This window comes from Xenopus laevis, chromosome 2S (assembly GCF_017654675.1).
Source record: "Xenopus laevis strain J_2021 chromosome 2S, Xenopus_laevis_v10.1, whole genome shotgun sequence".
NCBI lineage: Eukaryota > Metazoa > Chordata > Amphibia > Anura > Pipidae > Xenopus > Xenopus laevis.
In genome coordinates, this window is record NC_054374.1 from 103,924,070 (window position 1) to 103,946,904 (window position 22,835).

Below are 22,835 nucleotides of genomic sequence, written 5' to 3' on the forward strand. Positions count from 1 at the left end.
ATGTGCATTAAAGCGAAAACCCAGCAATAATTATAATCTGCTGATTTGGCAAGGTCTCTAAACTAGTGAATCTTTAATCAATATGCTTACCATAACTTGTGAAATATTGAACTGTTCCAATTCTTTGGCCCTTGGCCCAGTGATTGGATCATAACTGCTGTAATGCCAGCGGGTAGATTGAGAACCGCACATTAGTGATGTGCAGGCCACCCCGATACCTGCTGCTCAGACTGGTTCCTGACGACTTCTACATTTTTCTCGTCGTGAGCAGGTTTGGGTTGAGTTCCTCGGGTTGAGCTCTTCTTCCACTCTCCCCTCCTGCGATATTACACTGCTTGCTTTCCGCTCCGGCAGCCTCCATTTTTAGGCGTGCGCCTGCTCTGCCCCGTCTCGCCTCTTTTGTGATGTTAGAGATGGGTGGGTTGGGGGGGGGTTGGATCTATAAATGGAGGGCCCGTCAAGTTAAAAGAGTTGTTCACCTTCCAAACACTTAATCAGTTGAGTTGTTTTCAGATATTTTCCACAAATAATGACTAAACTGTTACAATTTTACAACATTGAGTTGATCCATTTCTCAGCAGCATATGTGGAGTATTAGCAACTATTGTATCAATTCTAACAGCTGCCTGTAATGAAACCCAGAGATTCTGCTCAGCAGGGACAAAGATAAGAAATGTATCAACTATATGTATCAATTTAGCACAGTTTAGAGGGACGGTGACCCCCCTCCGAGATCTGCTTTAGAAAGGTGAAAAAATTAGACTTAAACTTCAATATGAGAAAAAACATATAGTAAAGTAATTGGAAAGTCTTTATTTCTGGTGAACTATTGGTGAAACCAACTGAACTGAAAAAAGTGTTGGAAGGGGAACAACCCTTTAATGTCAGGTGCATGTTGACATTTTTCGTTCCGCACAACTACCAAATCTCGACTGCACTGTACAGAGGCGCAGATTCATCTATAATTGTGCTACTGCAGATGAAGAAGAATCCTTAATTGTGGATGTATATGATAAATTGTGAAAGGGTTAATAACTGTATAGCGTTATGTAAAAATATAGGGAATTGCATTCTTCCATTCATTTTCAAGCAAGCAAGAAATCATAACCGGCATAAAAATTACAGAAATGAACTCAATTTGCACGAATGTAGAACACCTTCTACCAACTTCTAAGGTATCTTGGAAAGTTTTAGGTGGCGTGTATGCATGTGACATCACTCACATGAGCTTAAAGGAGAACTAAATCCTCTGCAAACATAAGACCCCTTTCACTGCTCACCATCGCCTCCCACACCTGCAGAGTCCATTACAAGTAAAAGTTTCCCTGTTTGTAAATTTGTCCTATGGATGCAGTGAAGCACAGCGGAAATCACTGGTGCCATCTTCTGTACCTTGGGGTTTTCTTCAGATCAGTTCATGCATACAGAAAAGGCTGGTGCATATGCAGTTGAAGATACCCTGGGATTAGCTTCAACTGTGCATGTGCCACCAAGCTCCATGATGACGAACTGATCTGAAAAAACCCCAGAAAATACGGAAGATGGCACCTGTAAACTGTTGTGCTACTTTGCATCTATAAGTCATATGGATTTCAGCGCAGAATTCTGCTGGAGCAGCAATATTAACTGGGGTGTTTTGGAAAAACATGTTTTTCCATGACAGTATCCCTTTAACAGTTTTATTTCTGCCATCTTGAGTGCGGTAGTTATTAGTCCACATCTCTGGTGGAGGAAGCAATTTTACTATGAAAGGTGCTCTTTTAAGGGGATTTCTAATAAACAAAAAAATAAATGTAATTCCAGTATATATTAAATAAAAAATGTCTGTGGTTTTTAAATTTTTTTTGTAAATGTAATTTCTGTTAAATAAATATCTGTATAGCTGTTGGCTATATTCTGTACACTACTGCTTCTGACTCCTGAAACAGTGTAGTATAAGCCAGTTTATTAATAGATCTTGAGGAAAGCTTTTTCAACATTGTTTCAAGAGCCAGAGAACATGAAGGGATAAGCAAATACAGGTATGGGATCCGTTATCCAGAAATCTTCGAATTACGGAAAGGTCATCTCCCATAGACTCAACTTTAGCTAAATAATCAAAATTTTTAAAAATTCTCTTTTTCTCTATAATTCTAAAACAGAACCTTGATCCAAACTAAGATATAATTAATCCTTGTTGGAAGCAAAACCAGCCTATTGGGTATATTTAATGTTTACATGATTTTCTAGTAGACATAAGGGCTGAAGATCAAAATTACAGAAAGATCCATTATCCGGAGAACCCCAGGTCCCGAGCATTCTGGCTTACAGGTCCCATACCTGTACTACTGTTGTTTGCAGTTTTATTTACAAGTAGTTTGAACATCCTGTACTACTGTTATTTGCAGTTTTATTTACAAGTAGTTTGAGCATGTATGTACATTCACACCTTTCTGCTTTTCTTGTATGCAAAAACAGTTTTGGGTTGGGGGAGTTCCCCCTGTAATTCACATAGTTGTTTCAGGCTATATATTTCTGACCAGCGACTTGCACAAACAAGTAAAATGTGATATCTTACCAAAAGTAATAACTCTGAAGAATAATTATTGTGTACGCTGTAAATGTCAATTTCGGTGCCTTTACTGTGTTTCCGCATGAGTGATAAAACTGATAGAGGTGCCATAACCATAGTTAATGTGTGCTAATATAGTGCAGAACAAACAAGCATTCAGTTATAATGTGATTTCATTTGCTTAAGGCTGATGAATCATGGATGATTTGATCACTTTTTTCTGGTTCAAATGGTGCTAAAACAGTACTCGTGTCTGTGTTATTTGTGTCACATAAGGTTGATCTCACGCCAGGATATTTGTAGCATTTTGGAAGCTTGAAAATTGTATTTTTAAAGAATACCAGTGTCATTTTGTTAATGGTGCTTCAAAGCAAGGATTTATTAGTAGCACAGACCTTTGCAGAACAAAATAGACTTTTTGTATTTTTTTTGTCAGTGATTTACAACTAATGGAGCAAACTTTTTGATTGTTTTAAAATTGTTTTTGTTTACAACCCAATCATGGGGAAAAATATATGGAGCAAAACTTAAATATGTTAATAATTGTTAAAGAAAAACAGCCAATCACAAATCGAAATCATATACAATGCCCTTGATTTAGGTCAGCAAATGTTTCACTTTTGTCATAAATTAATATTGAACTGTATTCAAAATTGTATCTTTTCTTTGCTTGTATTTTACTGGTCCATTTGTGGCAACATGAAATATAATTGTGATTCAGTAAAGGCATGATCTGTCAATTCTTGCTGATTCATAAACTCAGCAGCAGCAGCGTCAGACCACTTTTTACAGGAAAACTCAGTTTTCAATAGTTAAATCTTATCAAACAAATCTTTTTGATTTCCTATTGTTGACTGGGGATATAAGTGTTGGACTAACTAGTTGATTTGCTCCAAATTTGCATATGTGTCCACTTCATTAGACATGTGCCACTGGATGGCATGGTGTACACACACTCTACCACAGGAATTAATTGCATAGGAGTTAAATTAATTAGTAGTTGATGGTTTTCAGCCTGGCTGCTAAAAATAGATCCTGATCTGCCACTGTAAATTACTTTACTTCATAGTGCTCCAAGTAGGGATAAACTGAATCCACTATTTTGTGAGTCATCTGAAGCCTGAAGCTTTTTAGCAGAATCCTGAACCTAATCCAAACGCTATGTTTCATATGCAAATTAGGGAAATGGTTAAAAATAAGCACACACATGCAAAAGAGATATTGTAATGTCCTTGTTTGGGGAATACAAATCATGTAATTTGAAGAATTTGGTTCAGCCAGGCACTTGGATTTGGCTGAGTCCTGCTGAAACGGGTCAAATTCTCTCTGAACTCTGGATTTTGGGCATCCCTACTGAAAAGTAATGTTTTTCGTCCATTTTTGTTGATTTTTCTACTATTCCCAAATGCTTGAAAACGTGTTGAGAATTCTGGGAGCTACAGTTACTTAAAGGGATTTTGTAATGATTTTTATGGTGTAGTTTTTATTTCTAAATTACACTGTTTATACTGCAAATAATTCACTCGACAATATAAAATGTAATTCCTGAACCAACAAGTGTATTTTGTTAGTAGTAATATTGTTGTGTAGGCAGCCATCTCAGGTCATTTTACCTGGTCATTTGCTTTCAGAAAGAGTCAGCACTTTAGGATGGAACTGCTTTCTGGCAGGTTGTTGTTTCTCCTACACTGGTTTTTATTACTTGTTGCAGGCCATACAGCAAGCTCTGTAGCAGTTTATTCATCAAAAACCCAGGGGATACAAAGCCAGCCCTTGAGATTATGGCTCAGGCAGTTTTACTGAACAAATAGTGGCAAAGTGGAATTCTCTGGTTGTTAGGGCTATACTGACAGTTACATAGAAATAGATTCAGAAAGCTATTGCATGCATAGTGCTATTGTATATGCAGTGTTGTACATTTAACCAGTACAAAAATAGACAAGATAGTGAAAAGTGCAATAAATGAACATAAAAACATTAAATGATTGATTTTAAAGATTGTGTTGACTCAAAAGAGGAAGCTGGTCCCTGCCCCCCATAGCTTAAAGCAGGGGGTAATCTACCGGTAAGAGTAGGTAATAAGTGCTTTTTTATATGGTGGATTTTATCAATACTGAGGATGTGGTCTGCTCTGCCTACCCATTGGATTTCTAGACTGATGTTTTTGACTTCACTATGTCAGTTTATTGGCCCAATACTTGTACAAAGTTGGGCAGTGCTAAATTCTAGATAGAAAGTGTACCGGAGTAGTAACACTTGATTGTTGTGATCTAATGTTCACTAGGTCAATATCTACTTATATTGCAAGGGGACATTAGGACATTAAATGCTACATGGCATTAGCAGTCATTGCGTTTTCTTTTTTCCATTGTTACATCACATTATTTAGGGTCAGATTCATCAAAGTCTGAAATTAGAACTCCCCACAGAAACTCACTCACTTTCTATTCATTCCTATGGGATTTTTAGAATCGTATTTATCAATGGAGTTTACTATTTGATAAGCATACTCTTAAAAATCCCATAGGAATGAATAGAAAGCAAGTGTGTTTTATTGTGGTGAGTTCTAATTTCAGACTTTGATAAATTTGCCCCTTAATACAATATAACACATTCTGTATTATCTAATACAATTTAAGATAGTCTGTACATAGTGTGTGCATGCTTATGCCTCAGTTACCAAACTTCTTGTTTTATTGTGGCATAGTGATGCTTCCTTTTCTTGGCCCATTAACTTTCCTTTTGTGGTTTAGAGGTATGAAACTGTTGGCTTTACTGTTTAATGGAAAAGTTCTATGTATTATTTTGAAATCTGCCATATTGTTTTGCAATCTGGTGGAACAAGGGTCACAGACTTGTTTAAATAATATATACAGGTATTGGACCTATTATGCAGAATGCTTGGGACCTGGGATTTTCCAGATAACGGATCTTTTAGTAATTTGGATCTTCATACCTTAAGTGTACTAGAAAATCATGTAAACATTAAACAAACTCAATAGGCTGGTTTTGCCTCCCATAAGGATTAATTATATCTTAGTTGGGTTCAAGTATAAGATACTCTTTTATTATTACAGAGAAAAGGGAAATAATTTTTAAAAATTTGGAGTATTTGGATTTTGGAGTGTATGGGAGATGGCCTTTTCGTAATTTGGAGCATTCTGGATAAAGGATTTCCAGATAACGGATCCCATACCTGTATATACTTTTTACAACATTCACCCAGACAGTGATTGTAAACAATTTCTTGTCTAAAGGTGGCCATACATGGATAGATCCGCTCGTTTGGCGATGTCGCCAAACGAGCGGATCTCCCTCCGATATGCCCAGGTGGGCAATATCGGGCTGATCCGATCGTGGGCCCTAGGGCCCAACGATCGGATCCTAGCGTTCGCCAAACGGGCGGTCGGATCGCGGGACCGCATCAACTAACAGATGCGGCCGCGATCCGACGGGATTTTTAATCCCATCCGATCGAGATCTGGCCGACTTTCGGCCAGATCTCGATCGGGGAAGCCCGTCGGGGGGCCCCCATACACGGGCCAATAAGCTGCCGACACGGTCTGTCGGCAGCTTTTATCGGCCCGTGTATGGCCACCTTAAATCATTAGTAGCTCAGGTAACAGCAAATTTGGAATATTTTCTCCTTCGCTGTAACGGAAATAACTTATAGGTCAGACAGTTGTCATATTCTGCTGATTAGGGGAAATGTTCTAAAATTATAAAAACAATTTGAACAAATAAGAATATAATTTACAATTCACAATGTAATATTCTTCCTGTTATTGCGTTGCGTTTCAAATTGCAATTGCTCACTTTTCAAGAAGAGTATTTAAGGTGGCGTAATCTTTTGGCACAAACATAACTTTTTCAATAAAAAGTTTTGTTACATACACTGCACACTGGCGCAAAACTATAAAATTGGTAAGGATGGGGCACACTTGCTGATTAATGGTAATGCTACAGAAATGTTTGTTAGAAGTGTTATGTGTGCAACGATCTGAGGGATCATGTCGATAATCACATACATATGTTCTAGGGAGGAGGGCGATTCCCTGCCAACCATTGACATACAGATAGTCCCTAATATATATAGGGCCTAACTTCAAGTGAGAAATAATTATCTCCACTATTTTATTTGTATTATTTTTTTCTTTTCAAAAGAGGAAAGGTGATATTTTTGACTATGCAACTTGTAATCGTGTAGTCTCGATAGAATACATTAATTTGCACCTAAGAATAGTATCCTTTATAGATGTAAAAGTAATCTGTAAATGAGTTGATACCCAAAAGACAACCTAGTTTCACACTGTATTTTGCAATGCAATAAATAGTATATTGTGTCTTTACCATTAAATGATAAAATTACAGTGTCTTAAGGTGTTTGTGTAGACAGCAAGAGACATATCGTATATCTTAGATTTGGAATACAGCATTTATTACATTTGTAAAGTTGTTTTCTTGACGTAGTTCACCATAATGTGAAAACATGTAAATGTCCCATTACCTGATGGAACCGTGATTTGTTACATGTTTGGCTGTTCACATCATTACAGGTACCATCCAGCAAGCTCCTTTATTTTCATTAAGGATGTATAAATCTTGTACGTGTGATAAAGTGTATTTGGCACCACTGCAAATATGGCAATTACAATTTATAACGTTTTGTTATGATGACATGATATACTGTAACATATGAGAGTATATATATATATATACTGTATATGTTCTAACCAGGCCCGGGCCTAGGGCGGCAGGATTTTAGGGGGGTGGTATGCTGCCCAACCACACCCACATTGGTTCAAAAACACTGGGGATGCTCAGGAGATACAATAATTTTTTTACATTTCCTGTACGCCAATCCCCATTTCTCCGGTCCAGATGATGAAAATTTGCATGAATAAAGGGGAGGGGACAGGGGCAACGAAATGGCAGTGGGCCTAGGGGCGCCAACTATGTAAATCCAGCCCTGGTTCTAACCCTTGTAACAATGTTGCAGAAGTCAACTGATTCACAGACTTGAAAAGAAGCATGCAAGATGTTGTGGACATTCGAGTTTTAGCTGGCTTCTGCTACATTGATTCATGAGTCCGTACCAACAATACATCAATATACCAGTTCTTATTTTATATAAGCTGCATGAAAATGTCACCAAGAACATTCTATGGATTTACCATCAGAGGGAAGATCTAATTAATGTATCTTATACCACCCAATTTTATATTGTCTGGAGCCTGAATAATAACCCCAACTTCCGTGGGTACTTCTGTAATAATGCTAAATATTTATTACATTAATGCAAATAAATCCCAAGACATTTGTAGATTTTTTTGCTGACTTTTATGCTATTTAGGTAACAGCCCACAAGGGAAATCCAGTGTGAGGGAATTTTGTAGCTGGTTTATTAAATTTTGGCTTAGTTGCTAATTTATGTCAGTCATCACAGATTATTTTCCATAGGCTGCAAAGCCCCTTCAAATGCAGGAAATTATAGGAAGCTCCCACCAGATGAATATTTCATATAAATAGGGCATTGAATATAGGGGTTTCTAGCTCCCACAAAATCACACCATGCACAGCATGTTCTTAAAGGAGAACCAAACCCTTGCTCTAATAAAAACCCGTACCCTACATAGACCCTGCTCCCTCCAGCCTAGGTGGTACTTTTGGTAAATGCCCCTAACTCTTTATTTACCCCTCAGTGCAGATTCAGGGCATCAGAGTTCATGGGCACCATCTTCTTCTCTACGGTAATCTTCGTGAATAGAGCTGTGTAATGGCGCATGTGCAGATAGAGCAATCTTCTGTTCCGCACATGTGCCAAATGTCATGGAAATTGCTGAAGTACCGGAAGAAGACACAAATATTACCGAAGAGAAAAAGATGGTGCCCTTGAACTCTAATGCCCTGAATCTGCACCTCGGATAAATAAAGAATTAGGGGCATTTACCAAAGGTACCACCTCGGCTGGAGGGGAGAACAGAGGGGGGTCTATGTAGGGTAGGGGTTTTTATTAGCAAGGGTTTGGTTCTCCTTTAAGACCAAAGACACTGTTTTTTATACAAATCTATATTTTTGCCACTCATACTGCACTCTATAAAGGCTAGTGAAAGGGAAAACAACTGTTTTTGTTACTTGCCTTATACAGTCAGTGTTAAATATAGCTATGTGACCTAGGTCTGTACAGCATTGCCTTAGCAACAGCAGCATCCTAGCACTCCCATGTGAATATTTGTGTATGCTGTGATGTCTCTTTTCTATAAAGGCAAGATCTGATTATCTAATATTGCACACAAATACATTACTCTTGGAAATACGTAAGCTTATCACATGTAGTGAATGTCATGAACAGCAACTACTACAGGTAGGATTAACTTAATTATTTTACAGTGTATTCATTTTCTCAATTATGGGAAGATCGCCCATAGACTCCATTTTAATCAAATAATTAAAATTTTTTTAAATTATTTCCTTTTTCTATGTAATAGTAAAACACTACCTTGTGTTTGATCTCTACTAAGAGATAATTAATTCTAATTGTGCTTTTTTTAATGTTTAAATGATTTTACAGTAGACTAAGGAGGGCTATTTACTAATGTCCAATTTTTTTCTGGTCGGAGTTTTAAAGGCATAAACACCATTTTTTTTGGAAAAAAAACTAGAATGTTTTGAGATTCATTATACCCCGATACTGCTTAAAGTCATAAAAAGAATAAAAAAAAGACTCCATCTCAAGCCTACCAAGGTCATGTAGAAGTCAATGGCAAACATCCCTCTCACAATTGGAAGATATCCTGAACTGCCCTGGGCTTCGTACGAGAATCCGAAAAAATTGTGGTTTTCTGACGATAATCCGTAAAAGTCTGAGTTTTTAGGCATCAAATCTGAAAAAAAATCACATGGCTTGGCTTTTTTCACAATTTTTCAAGTCTTTTCCCAGTTTTTTACGTAAATGTTTTGATAAATTAGGTAGAAATGTGGATGGGCGTTTGGTCAAAGTGATTTTACTAAAATAATGAGAAATTTTCGGATTTTAGTAAATAACCCCCTTACAAAAAAAGGACAAATAACCCCCTTACAAGTAAAGGACAAAGTTCTATTTTAACTTGTGTTCTTTGTGATATAGCCAGTGTTTGCAGCTATTGTACTGTACTTCTACTCCTTCATCAGATCATTGTACAGGTATGAGAGCTGTTATCCAGAATGCTCGGGACCTGAGGTTTTCCGGTTAATGGTTCTTTCTGTAATTTGGATCTTAATACCTTAAGTCTACTAGAACATCATGTAAACATTAAATAATCCTCCACAATAATCCTCCAATAAGGATTAATTATATCTTCGTTGGGATCAAGTACAATGTACTGTTCTATTATTACAGAGAAAAAGGAATAAACTTTTAAAACTTTTGATTATGTGGATAAAATGTAGTCTATGGAAGACTGCCTTTCCGTAATTCTACGTTTTCTGGATAACTGGTTTCCGGATAACAGATCCCATACCTGTACTAAAATGAACCCCCTTAAAGTTTCGCTGTGCCTGCTTGAGGTGTTCCAAATCATGCAGGTTATCATTAAAGGAACAGTTCAGTGTAACAATAAAAATGGGTAAATATGCTGTGCAAAATAATAAAATGTTTCTAATATAGTTAGTTAGCCAAAAATGTAATTTAAAAAGGCTGGAGTGACTGGATGTCTAACATAACAGAACAATACTTCCTGCTTTTCAGCTCTCTAACTTAGTCAGCAAATTTAAGGGGGGGCCACATGGGACATAACTGTTCAGTGAGTTTGCAATTGATCCTCCGCATTCAGCTCAGATTTAAAAGTATTTATGCTAGAATGAAGTGTTCCAAAGAGGAAAACAAATTTTTAAATCCTAAAGTGCCAGTAACATTTTACTAAATTATTGCTTGCCATTTCATAAATCTGTCCCTAAACCAGGGTAAACCAGTCAGTGGAAACCAAGAAAGCTGAAAAGCAGGAAGTTGTGTTCTGTTCTCTTATGTTAGACATCCAGTCATTCCAGCCTTTATACATTAATAATTTTTGGCTAACAAACTTATTTTGCACAGCCTATCTATTTACCCAGTTTTTATTTTTATACTGAACAATTCCTTTTAAGCGAATGCTGATGCCATAAGTGGGGGGTAAGGCTACGTCCAAAATGTTAACGTGTATTATTTGCCAATATATATAAGGTAGCAGGGTCCAACTTATGAGTTCTGCCAAATGGGTCACATTTTCACTATCCATTACAGATGTTTTGGATTTTTATTTAGTGACTAACTGAAAGGGAATCCAGAATACTTAATATATTATCTATTCCTAGAAGAAATATAGGTTAAGCACATTCATCTTTCTAAAAGGTCTTAGCGTACCTGTTTCATTTCAAGCATTACTGTGTCAGTATGTATAAATATGACTTGAAAATTCTCTAGAGATTTTATAAGTAGGATTGGATTGGTCTGACCTAATTTTAGAGTTGCCTTGCAGTACGAACTCACTCCTAGAATATAAATCATGTTCTTTTCTACGTGAAGGGAATTTTACCTTAATGTGTTCGCAAAGTTACAGTGTTCTCAAAGTGACCTTTGTATGGAACTGAATGTGTGAAGGTTCATTTAAAAGAAATGCATTATTTTAATTTACTTTAATACATATACTTGATATGTTTGTATTATGTATTACAATATATTCAAATACTCCTTTTCTACGGACATGTTAGTAGAGCTTGGTTCAGAAGATGTCATGTATAATGGCCTTGAACGCAGTGAAGTTTACACAAGCTGTATTCCATTGGAAAGATTTCTCTTATGGGCAGTTCAATTATTTTCTGACTCCTGGAACCTCAAGTGAATAAGGATAATTGCTTCTGGGAGGATCACTTCTCGTCTGAATGATAAAAGGAATACAGGTATGGGGATCCATAATCCGGAAACCCGTTATCTAGAAAGCTTGGAATTACGGAAAAGCGGTCTCCCATAGACTCCATTATAATCACATAATTTTAAAAAATGATTTCTTTTTTCTCTGTAATAATAAAACAGTACCTTGTACTTGACCCAAAATAAGATATAATTAATCCTTATTGGAAACAATAGCAGCTTATTGGGTTTATTTAATGTTTACTTGATTTTCTAGAACACATAGGGGGTTATCGTCTAAAACTCGACTTTTTTCCGGTTTAATAAAAACAAACTTGACCTAACTCCTATCCACGAGCTTACCTTATTTATAAAGAAATCAGGTTGAAAAAGTCCCATTTTCTTGTTTTTTAATGAAAACAAACTTGACCTATTTCCCATCCACGAATTTAGCTTATTTATAAAGAAATCAGGTTGAAAAAGTCAGATCGGGAAAAAACTCAAAAATATAGTGCAAACATTTCAGTTGTGTGTCTCTTTCAAAATTGTTGCGTGTCAAGCAAGGTTTTCGAGTTTGTTGCTGAAAAACTTGAATTATTTGAGTTTTCGAGTACAAACCAGCATAAAACAATCACTATCTGCATCATACTAAAATTTAACTCAAAGGTGAACACTTGACCAGACAAACCCAACCTTTAATAAATAGGCCCCTTAATGTATGAAAACCCAGATTAATACCATAGTTTTGATGGTAATGCAATGTCTGCTGAAAATATCAAGGTTGTTGGAAGCCACATAGACTTACATTATTACATAGAAACCCCACAAACCTGCTCTTCTCTCTGCCCCAAACTCATCCTCTTTATTTGATGCAGTATTGGTGACACAGGTCAGTAGCAAGAGGCAGAGGGGCACATTTGCAAAAAAAAAAACCCCATAATTAATGGTTACTTAGATGAAGAGGCACAGATATAAGGCATTGCATATTTTTAAATAATGATCATCTGTGACAAATTCCTATGTAAATAGCAAATTAAATTAATTTAATTAATTTATAGTTGTATTGCGCCAACATATTACACAGAGTATTTTCAATCAGTCACTTTCCCACTGGAGCTTACTATCCAAAAATGTTTTAACTAGTTTGAGGGGCAGAGTTTCAGAGCTCCCATTAAGTGTATAGGCTATCAATCAGGGCACATTACATTTTTTTGTTCTTAGAAATAAAGACATTTTTACTAATTCATATTTTCCTTTGTTTTCATTTTATAAAGGGGTAGATGTACTCAAAATGCCTAGAGTCCCTTTTCTTGTCTTATTAAGCATTTCCTAATTAGGTGCTTAGAACTGCTTGTTCCTACAAAATCATGTTCATTTAGGAACGAGCAATTATTTATTGCTGTGAAAAAAAGCAAGCTAGCAATCTTTATAAAACAAAACCAAGTCCTAGCATTTGACATTATTTATTCCATTTATAATACATTAGCGGTTCTAATATACAATTAAAGCATTAGATTACAATTATAAGATTGTAATATAGGTGTGTGTTGGCGGTACTCTTACTCCAGTATAATAAATGAGTGGAGTAGTTGTACTGCTTGTGCTATGTTGGTGCTTTACTCTGATGTAAGAAAATGTAACATTTACAAATCGGGACGGGGGGATAGTGATGCCAGTTATAACCTATAATTGTAACAGCATGAGTTGTAAAGCATTAGCCATGAATCCAAAAATAGAAAATGAACAATGGAATACTTCCCTTGCAAATACAAATCCCAAAGGTTTCTATGTATACCAATAGTAAAAATGCTGCAAGTTTTAATTGTGGTTTCAGGGGAATGTAACAAAGGCAAGTGCTTAATGATTTCTGTTTCCCATTATATAGACCAGTGCTATACAAAATGTTATATGCTGTGGGCCAATTTATGCCAACCGATTTGACATATTTAGGGACCACATCATAGAACAACCATTTAGAAATAGGCTACATTCATAGGCAGATTATCATTAAGGCTTGGGGAGGCTTTTTTAACTCTAATAAATTTGAATATATTCGAAATTCGATTGGGAGGTTGTTTAAGAAAATAATCGAATATCTAAAACTTGAACCCGAAAAATCTAAACGAATTAGACTAAACTCAAATCTAGTTTTTTCTCCATAAAAAACTTGAATGTCAGAAAGGCTATTAACATCACCGAACCTCTCCCATTGACTTCTACATGAACTTGGCAGGTTTTAGGTAGTGAATAGTCTAATTCAAATTATTCCTAGGGTAAAGGTTTGATAAACCTCGAATTTCAAATTTGGATTATTCCCAATTCGAATTTGTGAGTTTTGACCAAAAAAACTATTGGAAGATTTGAATTTGAATTTCCTATTAGATAAATCTGCCGCAAAGTCTACTAATATATCATTTGTATATCAAATAAACCCAATAGTACTGTTATGCCTTTAATAAGGATTAATTATATGTTAGTTTGGATCCAGTAAATGTAATGTTTTATTATTACAGAGAAAAAGGGAATCATTTTTAAAAATTAGAATTATTTGCTTATAATGGAGTCTATGGGAGATGGCCTTTCAGTAATTCTGAGCTTTATGGACACCGGATAACGGATCCCATACCTGTAGAACACATTTTACAGGAGCCTGTAGTACAAAATGGATTATTATTGACATTTTTCGAAGTATTGCTGAACTTTTAAGACTACTGAAATTATTCATCCTTTCCGTTTGTGTTTCTTTTGAAAACTGAAAGGGATCTTCATGGTCCCTGGTGGATTATGTTGCCCCTGTATACAAATCCTGTGGGTTTTCACTCAAAGTGTTTTATTTGCAAATATACATGGCCATTCAGTTGTGTTTTTTTTTTGTGCATGCATGTTTGCACCTCGCCATCCTTGTGTATGTTGCACGTGAATTCATACATATGTACAAACATGTGCCAAACATGACCCCCATCTATGACATATAGATAAGTACAGGCCTTTTCAAAAATGTTCTACCAAAGTGTGGTTTCAGTTTGCTGTGCTTACAATGTTACACATTTTGTAGTTATCCATAAACACTCTGTTTAGCTGACAAGCTGTCAGTCTGTCATTAGGTGAGCTCTGCTGTATGTTTGCCTCATACTAATGATTGTGCCCTTCAGAGAAGTGATTTCCTGCCACTTTAAAAGGCCAATATGGTAGAACACACACTTTATCATATATCTATTCCCATTATCTATATCACCTAGGAGCATGTGCAGTAGCACAAGATCCCAGTTTAGTTTCCAGTGTGTATGGCCTGCTCATTGATCAGCAAGATGTATGCTGGGAACAGAATTGACACATCTAAATGTGGGGCCAACACTGCTGGGCAGTTCTGTAGTTCAGGGCATGATGGGGGATTGGGCTGAATACTGATACAGTACTAAAACTAAAATTTGACAGGGTGGCTATACTCCTTTAAATAAAGATCTGTAATACAGTATATATTTATTCAAAATGCTAACATTTCCTCATTCATTTAGCAAGAAATAGCAAACGAATGCAAATGTGCAGTAAAAACATGTTTTTGTCACCTATTTTATGTTGGAAATAAACTACTTTTATATATAAAATGTCATAAAATATAATTGTTAAAAACCTGTTGTTATTCATTTCTAGTTATACAGAAAACATGGCTTGTACCGACAATAGGCTGTTAATCCTCATTAACATGCTAATTAGCCCTCCATACTGCACCTTAAGGGAGGCTTATACAGACTTGTTAGCCAAGGACCAGATCAAAAAATGTTTGCTGACCAGAAGTCTTGAGGAAAGCAGTTTATATTTACTGTAATGTATTTTTTCATATTTGCATCTAGGCTGCAGAGTTTCTGGCTGCTTAAGTACAATAAGGGGCAGATTTTTGAAAAAAGATTTAATGAAAAAATATTCGAATTTCAGTATTTTTTTGGGTACTTCTACCATCGAATTGGTCACAATGACTCAAAAATTTAATACGAGTTTATTTTTAGTCGAATTCGAATTCGAATTCTTAAAGGGCCAGCGTATGATCTGATAAAGCTTGAATATGAAATTAGAATATTTAAAAAAAAAAAAAAAAAAAAAACTCTAATGGAATTTGGATAACTCCCTAGTCGAATTTGACCGTTTTGACCAAAAATGTTTTCAAAAATTTGAATTTTCACTTCAACCCGTGATAAATCTGCCTCATAGTTGATACATTTCATTTTTTTTCCTGCTGAGCAGAATCTCTGGGTTTCATTAAAGGAAGTTGTTAGAATTGATATGATAGTTGCTAATACTCCAGAGATGCTGCTGAAAAATGTATAAACTAATTGTGAGCCTGAGCCTGAGTTACTGAGCTGCCAGACTCAAAACACCAGAGACAGTCATTACATTTTAAACTTAGATTTTGGAAAAATGTTAAAAAATAAAAGATGGAAAGTAATTGAAAAAAGTCTTTATTTCTGGTGACCAATCTGAAAACAATTGAACTTAAGAAAGTGTTGAACAACCTTTTTAAGCATACTGGTTCTTTACTTATAAAAAGTAGGTTGGAGCTGCCACCCCAATGGCAACAAATGTGTGCTTCCCATATTCTCTACACTGTACTATCACTGCTGCCACATTGTTTTCAGAGGTTATGCCATGCACTCCTGATAAATAGTAAGGTGTCAAAGAAAGTATGAAGACAGACAGAATCACCAAAATATTATTAAACATCATGTGATCTAATTGCTTTTTCTCTAAAACAGGGTCCATTTTAAGTCTTCCATTCCTTTCAATTTGCCCAATAAAGGTGAGAGGATAGCTTTCTGTTACCTTCACTGTATAGTCAGAGTGAACCCTGAAGATCAGGTAGCAATGAGCAGAATAGGGATTATACAGGCATCAAAATCTTCTCATCTGCCAATTTCTTGCTCAGTTCAATTATGCAATGATGGTGGCTGTTAGCAAGAATTTGTGCAATTCTTTCGCTGTTCAGTTGGGCTCATTCCCAGTACATGTAAAACGTATTCATTACTTCCACTGGACATAGTGCTACAAGATTGTAAACCCATATGTAATAAAAGGTACACTATTTGCTCAGGTGCAGTAACCCACAGTGACCAATTAGATGTTTGACCAGTGAATGCTTATTCCTGTCTGGTTTGCATGCTTTTGCTTTCATCTCAAGTTATATACATTTCCCCAGACCAATTCTAAGGTTCCTCCTTCAGCTACATCCTCATTTTGCCAATGCAATATCACTTCTGCTTTCTTGTTTGGTTTTTAATATTCCCATGTCATATTTTTCAAGTTGTTTTGGTTCAGCACTCTTCCTTTTGAGTCATACCTGAAAGGAAAGTATAAATGTATCACTTAAAATTACATTAACAGTAAGCACAGAAACATTATTTTGCATTAAATAACCCCATTGAGGGATATAACCTGGGGTTGACCTACAACTGTTGCAGGCAGCAAATAACTGACCTGTGACATATCTAACAGTATCAGCCATTCTCTTTAATACGGGTTAAGCTGCAGGGGAAATTCCACACATCATTTCACAGTTGCAGCAACAGAAACCTTCCTAAACTCTTGGAGGCTTATGGGGTTAAGTACAAACTAACAAGATGCACGGCTATCTAAACACAACAGACAATTCTGTATTTTGTAGATGAAATCTGCACCAGTCATGTAAACAGAGAATGTTTTTTTTCTGACATTTTGGAGAACATGGAGAAGGTAAACTGCAGGTATTAAAGGATAAGGGTATCGAGGCAGTAAATTACTAATAGATTAGCTGCAATAGTGCAAGCTAGAATGCTATATTTATTCTGTAGAATACTTTATGATACCTGAGTAAAAAGCTCTAGAAGCTCTCTCTGTTTAGCTGCCATATTAGAATGGTGTGATATCACTTCCGCCCGAGTCTCACTCATAGCCCTGGGCTCAGATTACAGCTGGGAGGGAAGAAGAGAGGTAGAGAGAAACAAACTGAGCATGCTCAAGCCTGTGCCCTGGAGGTTTTAGCTAGAAAAGGAGACAGAAACCCATGTGTACACAATAGAAGGAAAGAAACGTGGTGTTTATTTTGACAGAGGACTCAGAGCAGCATTTCTTTTAAGGATTTACTGGTGTATTTATATAACATTTTCTTCTTCTTTGTCTTTTGAGGAATATTTCCTCAGATTCAATATCTCAGACCACCCCAGAAAAATGACTGGTCTGAATTGCTGACTACCATAGAAGTTTAGCTTAATTAGCTAACCTACTCACTGGGAACTTAAAAGTTGTCTGACATGGTGCAATGTATTGTAATTTGAGATAAAATACACAATTCATCATCTAATGATCATAGCAGCAGTTTATATCCTGCTATACAGTACACTCTAGCTGTATCTTTTGAACAAGTAGAACAGCTGCGTGAATACAGCATTTATCCAGTTAAGGCAGTAACATGTGAAAGAGAGTGCTAGATTTGGGAAAATACACCTCAGGGAATAAGTTTAATCACTTACGGTTTAATGTTTCATCAATTTCTATTGCAAATGTTTAGTTTTAAACTGTCTTGCTCAGGGGGTTACTGATTAAGTAGGTTGATTACTGCTTCCAATTAAACAGCCAGAGCTGTCTTTATTAAAGGAATTGTAAATGAAGTCAAACCCTTATTTTTAACAACAATGAAATTGTTTAGAAAATAAATTGTGAGAATTGAATTGGTTTGAATGTTAGTATCAGGGCATTATCAAGGATTTAGATGCATTGATCTGATTATAGACATCAATGTAATGGAAGGTGTTTTCTACTGTTTTTGTGTTTTCTTCTGGTCATGTGACTTGTGCCTGCACTTTAGGAGAGAAATTCTTTCTGGCAGGCTGCTGTTTTTCCTTCTCAATGTAACTGAATGTGTCTCAGTGAGACATGGGTTTTTACTATTGAGTGTTGTTCTTAGATCTACCAGGCAGCTGTCATCTTGTGTTAGGGAGCTGCTATCTGGTTACCTTCCTATTGTTTTTTTGTTTGGCTGCTGGGGGGGGGGAAGGGAGGGGGTGATATCACTCCAACTTGCAGTACAACAGTAAAGAATGATTGAAGTTTATCAGAGCACAAGTCACTTGACTTGGGGCACCTGGGAAATTGACAATATGTCTAGCCCCATGTCAGATTTCTAAATGGAATATAAAAAAATCTGTTTGCTCTTTTGAGAAATGGATTTCAGTGCAGAAAAATAATAATAAAGCAATAAAAAATGTCAGCATATAATAGGCCTTTTAATGTGGTGAGCTTGTTACCATTGCTCTAGTGATAATGCTGCTTATGTTAGTAACAGACATTCAAACCAAAATATATATCCTATTTACAATAAATTAAATAATACAATAAATCATGTTGATTTATTTTGTAATCCATCTGTGAAATATTAACACAGGATATTCGGCCCAGATAACTAGGATTTATTTGTATGAGTCCGACCTCCATCAAACACAACACACAGCAGTGCCCTCTGTTGGCTGTATGTTGATAATATATGGTAAAATGTTTCTGTGCCTATGCTACAGGGCAACCATTTTGAAATAAAAAATAACAAAAGTGGTATAAAGGTGATATGCTAAAAGCCATATCTTGAACAAAGCATCTCTCTAGCAATGAGCGAAATTTTTCATCAAATTTTCGTGAGAGGGGTTCGATTTGCCCATCACCGTATCTCACACACTGGGGTATTATTGGTTTATTGATAAATAAATGCCAGATAAGTATATGGGCCCTTAGGTGTGGCTTTTTATGCACTTTAGCACTTGCACCTGCATCACTGGTAAATGAGCCCTGTTATGTTTTTAAATGCATAATTTGTTATTGTAATATATAGTTCACTAACCTTAGTTAGAGAGTAATCCAATTCCGCATAACAGTGATACAAAATTGTGGAGGGTAATGTACTCAAGGAAAACAAGTATGAACTTAAAGGGTTAAGCAACTTTTCAATTGGCCTTCATTTTTTCTTTTTTTAATAGTTTTTGAATTATTTGCCTTCTAATTCTGATTCTTTCCAGCTTTGACTGACCCTTCAAAACAAATGCAGTGTAAGGCTACACATTTTTTGTTATTGCTTTTTATTACTCATCCTTCTGTTCAGATCCTCTCCTATTCCTAGTTCAGTCTCTCATTCAAATCAGTGCATGGGTGCTAGGATAATGTGGCCCTAGCAACCAAAAATTGCAAACTTAAGAGCTGCTGGAAAAAGCTAAATAACTACAAAACCACATAAAAATGAAAAGTATAGTCAGGTGATCCCAGTGGTGGCCAATAAAAGAGCAACCAAGTTTGGAGTTTTAACCTTGAAAGCAAGTGAGCTGCAGTTAAACTTAGTCCCTGTGTAAAATGTATAATGTAGTAATAGAATTTTAAATTTTATATATATATATATATATATATATATATATATATATATATATATATATATATATATATATATATATATATATATATATATATATATATATATATATATATATATTGCAATATATGGACAAATAATTCCTGTTTTGTTTGATGGGTAAAGCATTTTTTAGTAGCTAGAGGCATAAAATTTGTCAATGTCTTAAATATATTGATAATGGGTTGAGTGCAGAAGTTGTATGAATTTTGTGGTCACATCCTCATTGCACCCCCACTTAATGGTTTGATAACATTTTTGGTGAGCACAACTTTCCCTTTTTTGAGAGCAAAGTACAGTTCCGTACATTTATGTATCAGTTTCTTAGTAATGATAGAGTCACCAGCTGTCTGGTTTTGTATTGACTTGGTCAATAAAAATGATGCTTGATGCCAATGTTAGTAATAAGAGAGATGTGAAGGCATGGATTGGTTTCAGCACTTGTAGAAACAGAGACCTGATCTTAGTAGGATGAAGAACCTGCCTAAATAAAAGTATCAGGAGTTTCCTTTCTAATGAAAATAACCAGATGTGTAGGCGAGTTATGTGTAGAAGTAATTTTTTCCCGTTTTTTCATTTTAGTCGATATACCAGATGATGCAGATGATGTTGATATACCAGAAATATAGCACTAAATGAAAAAGTAAGTAATATGCACAATACCATAACATCCTCAGAAATAGCAGCTTGTCTGTATTTAATTAATTATACAATGTGACATTTTTAGTAGTTTCTTACTATTCCTCTCATGCTTAGTAAAGCTATCGGTGCAGCTGAATATCCACATACAGGTATGAGATCTGTTATCTGTTATTTGGAAACTCCAAATTACGGGACAACCATCTCCCATAGACTCCATCTTAATCAAATAATTAAAATTTTTAAAAACTATCTCCTTATTCTCTGTAGTGATAAAACAGTATTTTGTACTTGATCCTGCCTAACAAATAAGTAATCCTTACTGGAGACAAAACAATTCTATTTTTTAGTAGTCTTAAAGTATGGAGATCCAAATTTTTGAAAGATCCATGGTCTGGAAACTGCCAGGCCCAGATCATTCTGGATAATAGATTTCACACCTGTATAATGTTCAGTTCCAGACCCCTCATATCCTGGTAAAAGCAAATCTGCCACTGAAACTTAAGTAAATAGATAGAATAGTTGTTATACAGTAAGTCTAAAATTTGAAATGCATTGGCTATTTTAAGGTCCAGTTCATAGGTGGGTGGTTATATTGATAACACTAAGGCTACATAGTCACACTCTTGCACCATTTATCAGAACAGACAGGACTGATGTAATATTGGTGCAAATACACACAGCTGGGAGCAGTGTGTTTGGGCACAAGTTCATTTAATGCATTGCATCAATATGCACAACAATTGTGTCCATTTGCCCCACCACAACTGCAGCTGCAGTCGTATCTCTGTCTGATATACTTATTTATTAGTGGGGAAAAGTTCTGGTGCTGGGCCAGTGACAGACTTTAACATTTTAAGTTATGTGCAGTCTCAGGTGCCTTGCTTTAGCTTCCATTGTGCATTACTTTAACAGCGATTGTGGTAAATTCATGTCTATTGATACTTCTTCTCGAATGACCCTCCAAATACCTATTTGTATGTAGCCTAAACTATATTTCCTGTGTTTTTTTTTTTAATTTTCTTTCTTTTTTAGGACTTTAAATTTCACATTCCAGAAAGGAAGCTAGCCTTCCTTCTGACAAGATGTCGGTAAGAGAGCGCAGTCCACGTCATGGTGCCAGGCCTCACTCCACTATTGATGTCAGCTCTGAAATGATGGGCTTGTCATTGGCAGGTAAGTGATTTTAAGGGCTTTACAAAAGGCATTTTAGCTTTCAGACACTATTGTTTACATATAGTCCCTTGCTGTCTGTAGATGCCTGCTCTAGGTTTAATGTTGGACTGTGGTCCCAAAGGGTTGCAAACAGTGAGCAGCTAGACAGACAGAATGAGCACATATAGATAGGGCTGCCATCTGTCCAGTTTATGGATAGCCAGATTTTTTAAAAGCTGTCTGGTCAAAATGACATGTCTGGTTATCCAAATGCAGTCAATCACACATCAATCAGCCAATCACTGATCAATTTTATTGTCCAGTTTCCACTTGGACAAGGAGCTGCACCTTCAAGAGGTCTGCCTGTCACCTTTCCGTTTGTTTGGGTGCTTTACATTCAGTAGAATTAGGAGCAGTAATAGGAAGGTGTGCTTCGTTTGTGCTCAAGGCTACAAATTCACTTCAGAGTGTGATATTTTAGGGGCCTGTTTGAGATTTCTTGTGCTTCTTCATGCAAGAGTTCACTGATCACGCAGGGTTTGGGCAAACTTACAAACATTGTCAGCACGAAACCCAGTGTGAGTTTTCTAATGCTGAAAATCATGAGCAATCTTAAATGCCCCCCCCATCCAGGCCCGGACTGGCAATCTGTGGGTTCTGGCAAATGCCAGAGGGGCTGATATAAGGTGCCATATCAAGTCAGTATTTAGTGGGCTGGTGGGGGCTGTTTGGGCCTCTGTGTGGGCTGATTGGGCCTCTGTGTACCTGAAATGCCAGGGCCTATTTTAATTCTCAGTCCAGACCTGCCCCCACTCATGTTGCAAGTTGAACAAAGAATAATGCCTTCATTTGCAAAATAAACAAGACTGCGTTTTTATATACAGTATACTGAAAAACCTATGGTTTATTGTGATTTTCTAAAATATAGAGTTATTTAATTAATGAAATGTGAACGAGATTACATAATCACATTGCCTCTGTTTCAACAGTAGTTCAATGAATAAGGCTTGTACTGAACATGAACATTTTTTTCTTTTGTTTACATTACACTACATTACGGTTTTGTTATTTCTTGCACTATTCAGGGCAAAATCTTAAATTGAAAATAAAATCACATTCCACTTTCTGTTCTTAGGAGCAGCATAAAAAAAACATCATTAGTTCTCTGTATGACAACCAGTGGTGTATTTATATATATATATATATATATATAT

At 36.1% G+C, this 22,835-nt stretch overlaps 1 protein-coding gene across 9 annotated transcripts in view; it reads left to right on the forward strand.

Moving 5' to 3' along the window:
- The window catches only part of inpp4a.S (inositol polyphosphate-4-phosphatase type I A S homeolog), a 79,627-nt gene that overhangs the window by 1,729 nt on the left and 55,063 nt on the right, over positions 1-22,835 (forward strand). For all 9 annotated transcript variants that reach the window (XM_018249803.2, XM_041584223.1, XM_018249804.2 and 6 more), the window contains exons 2-3: positions 20,410-20,470; positions 21,502-21,642. In XM_018249803.2, coding sequence (XP_018105292.1) covers positions 21,552-21,642 — 91 coding nt within the window. In that variant the 5' untranslated portion in view covers positions 20,410-20,470; positions 21,502-21,551. The remainder of the gene's footprint in view (positions 1-20,409; positions 20,471-21,501; positions 21,643-22,835) is intronic.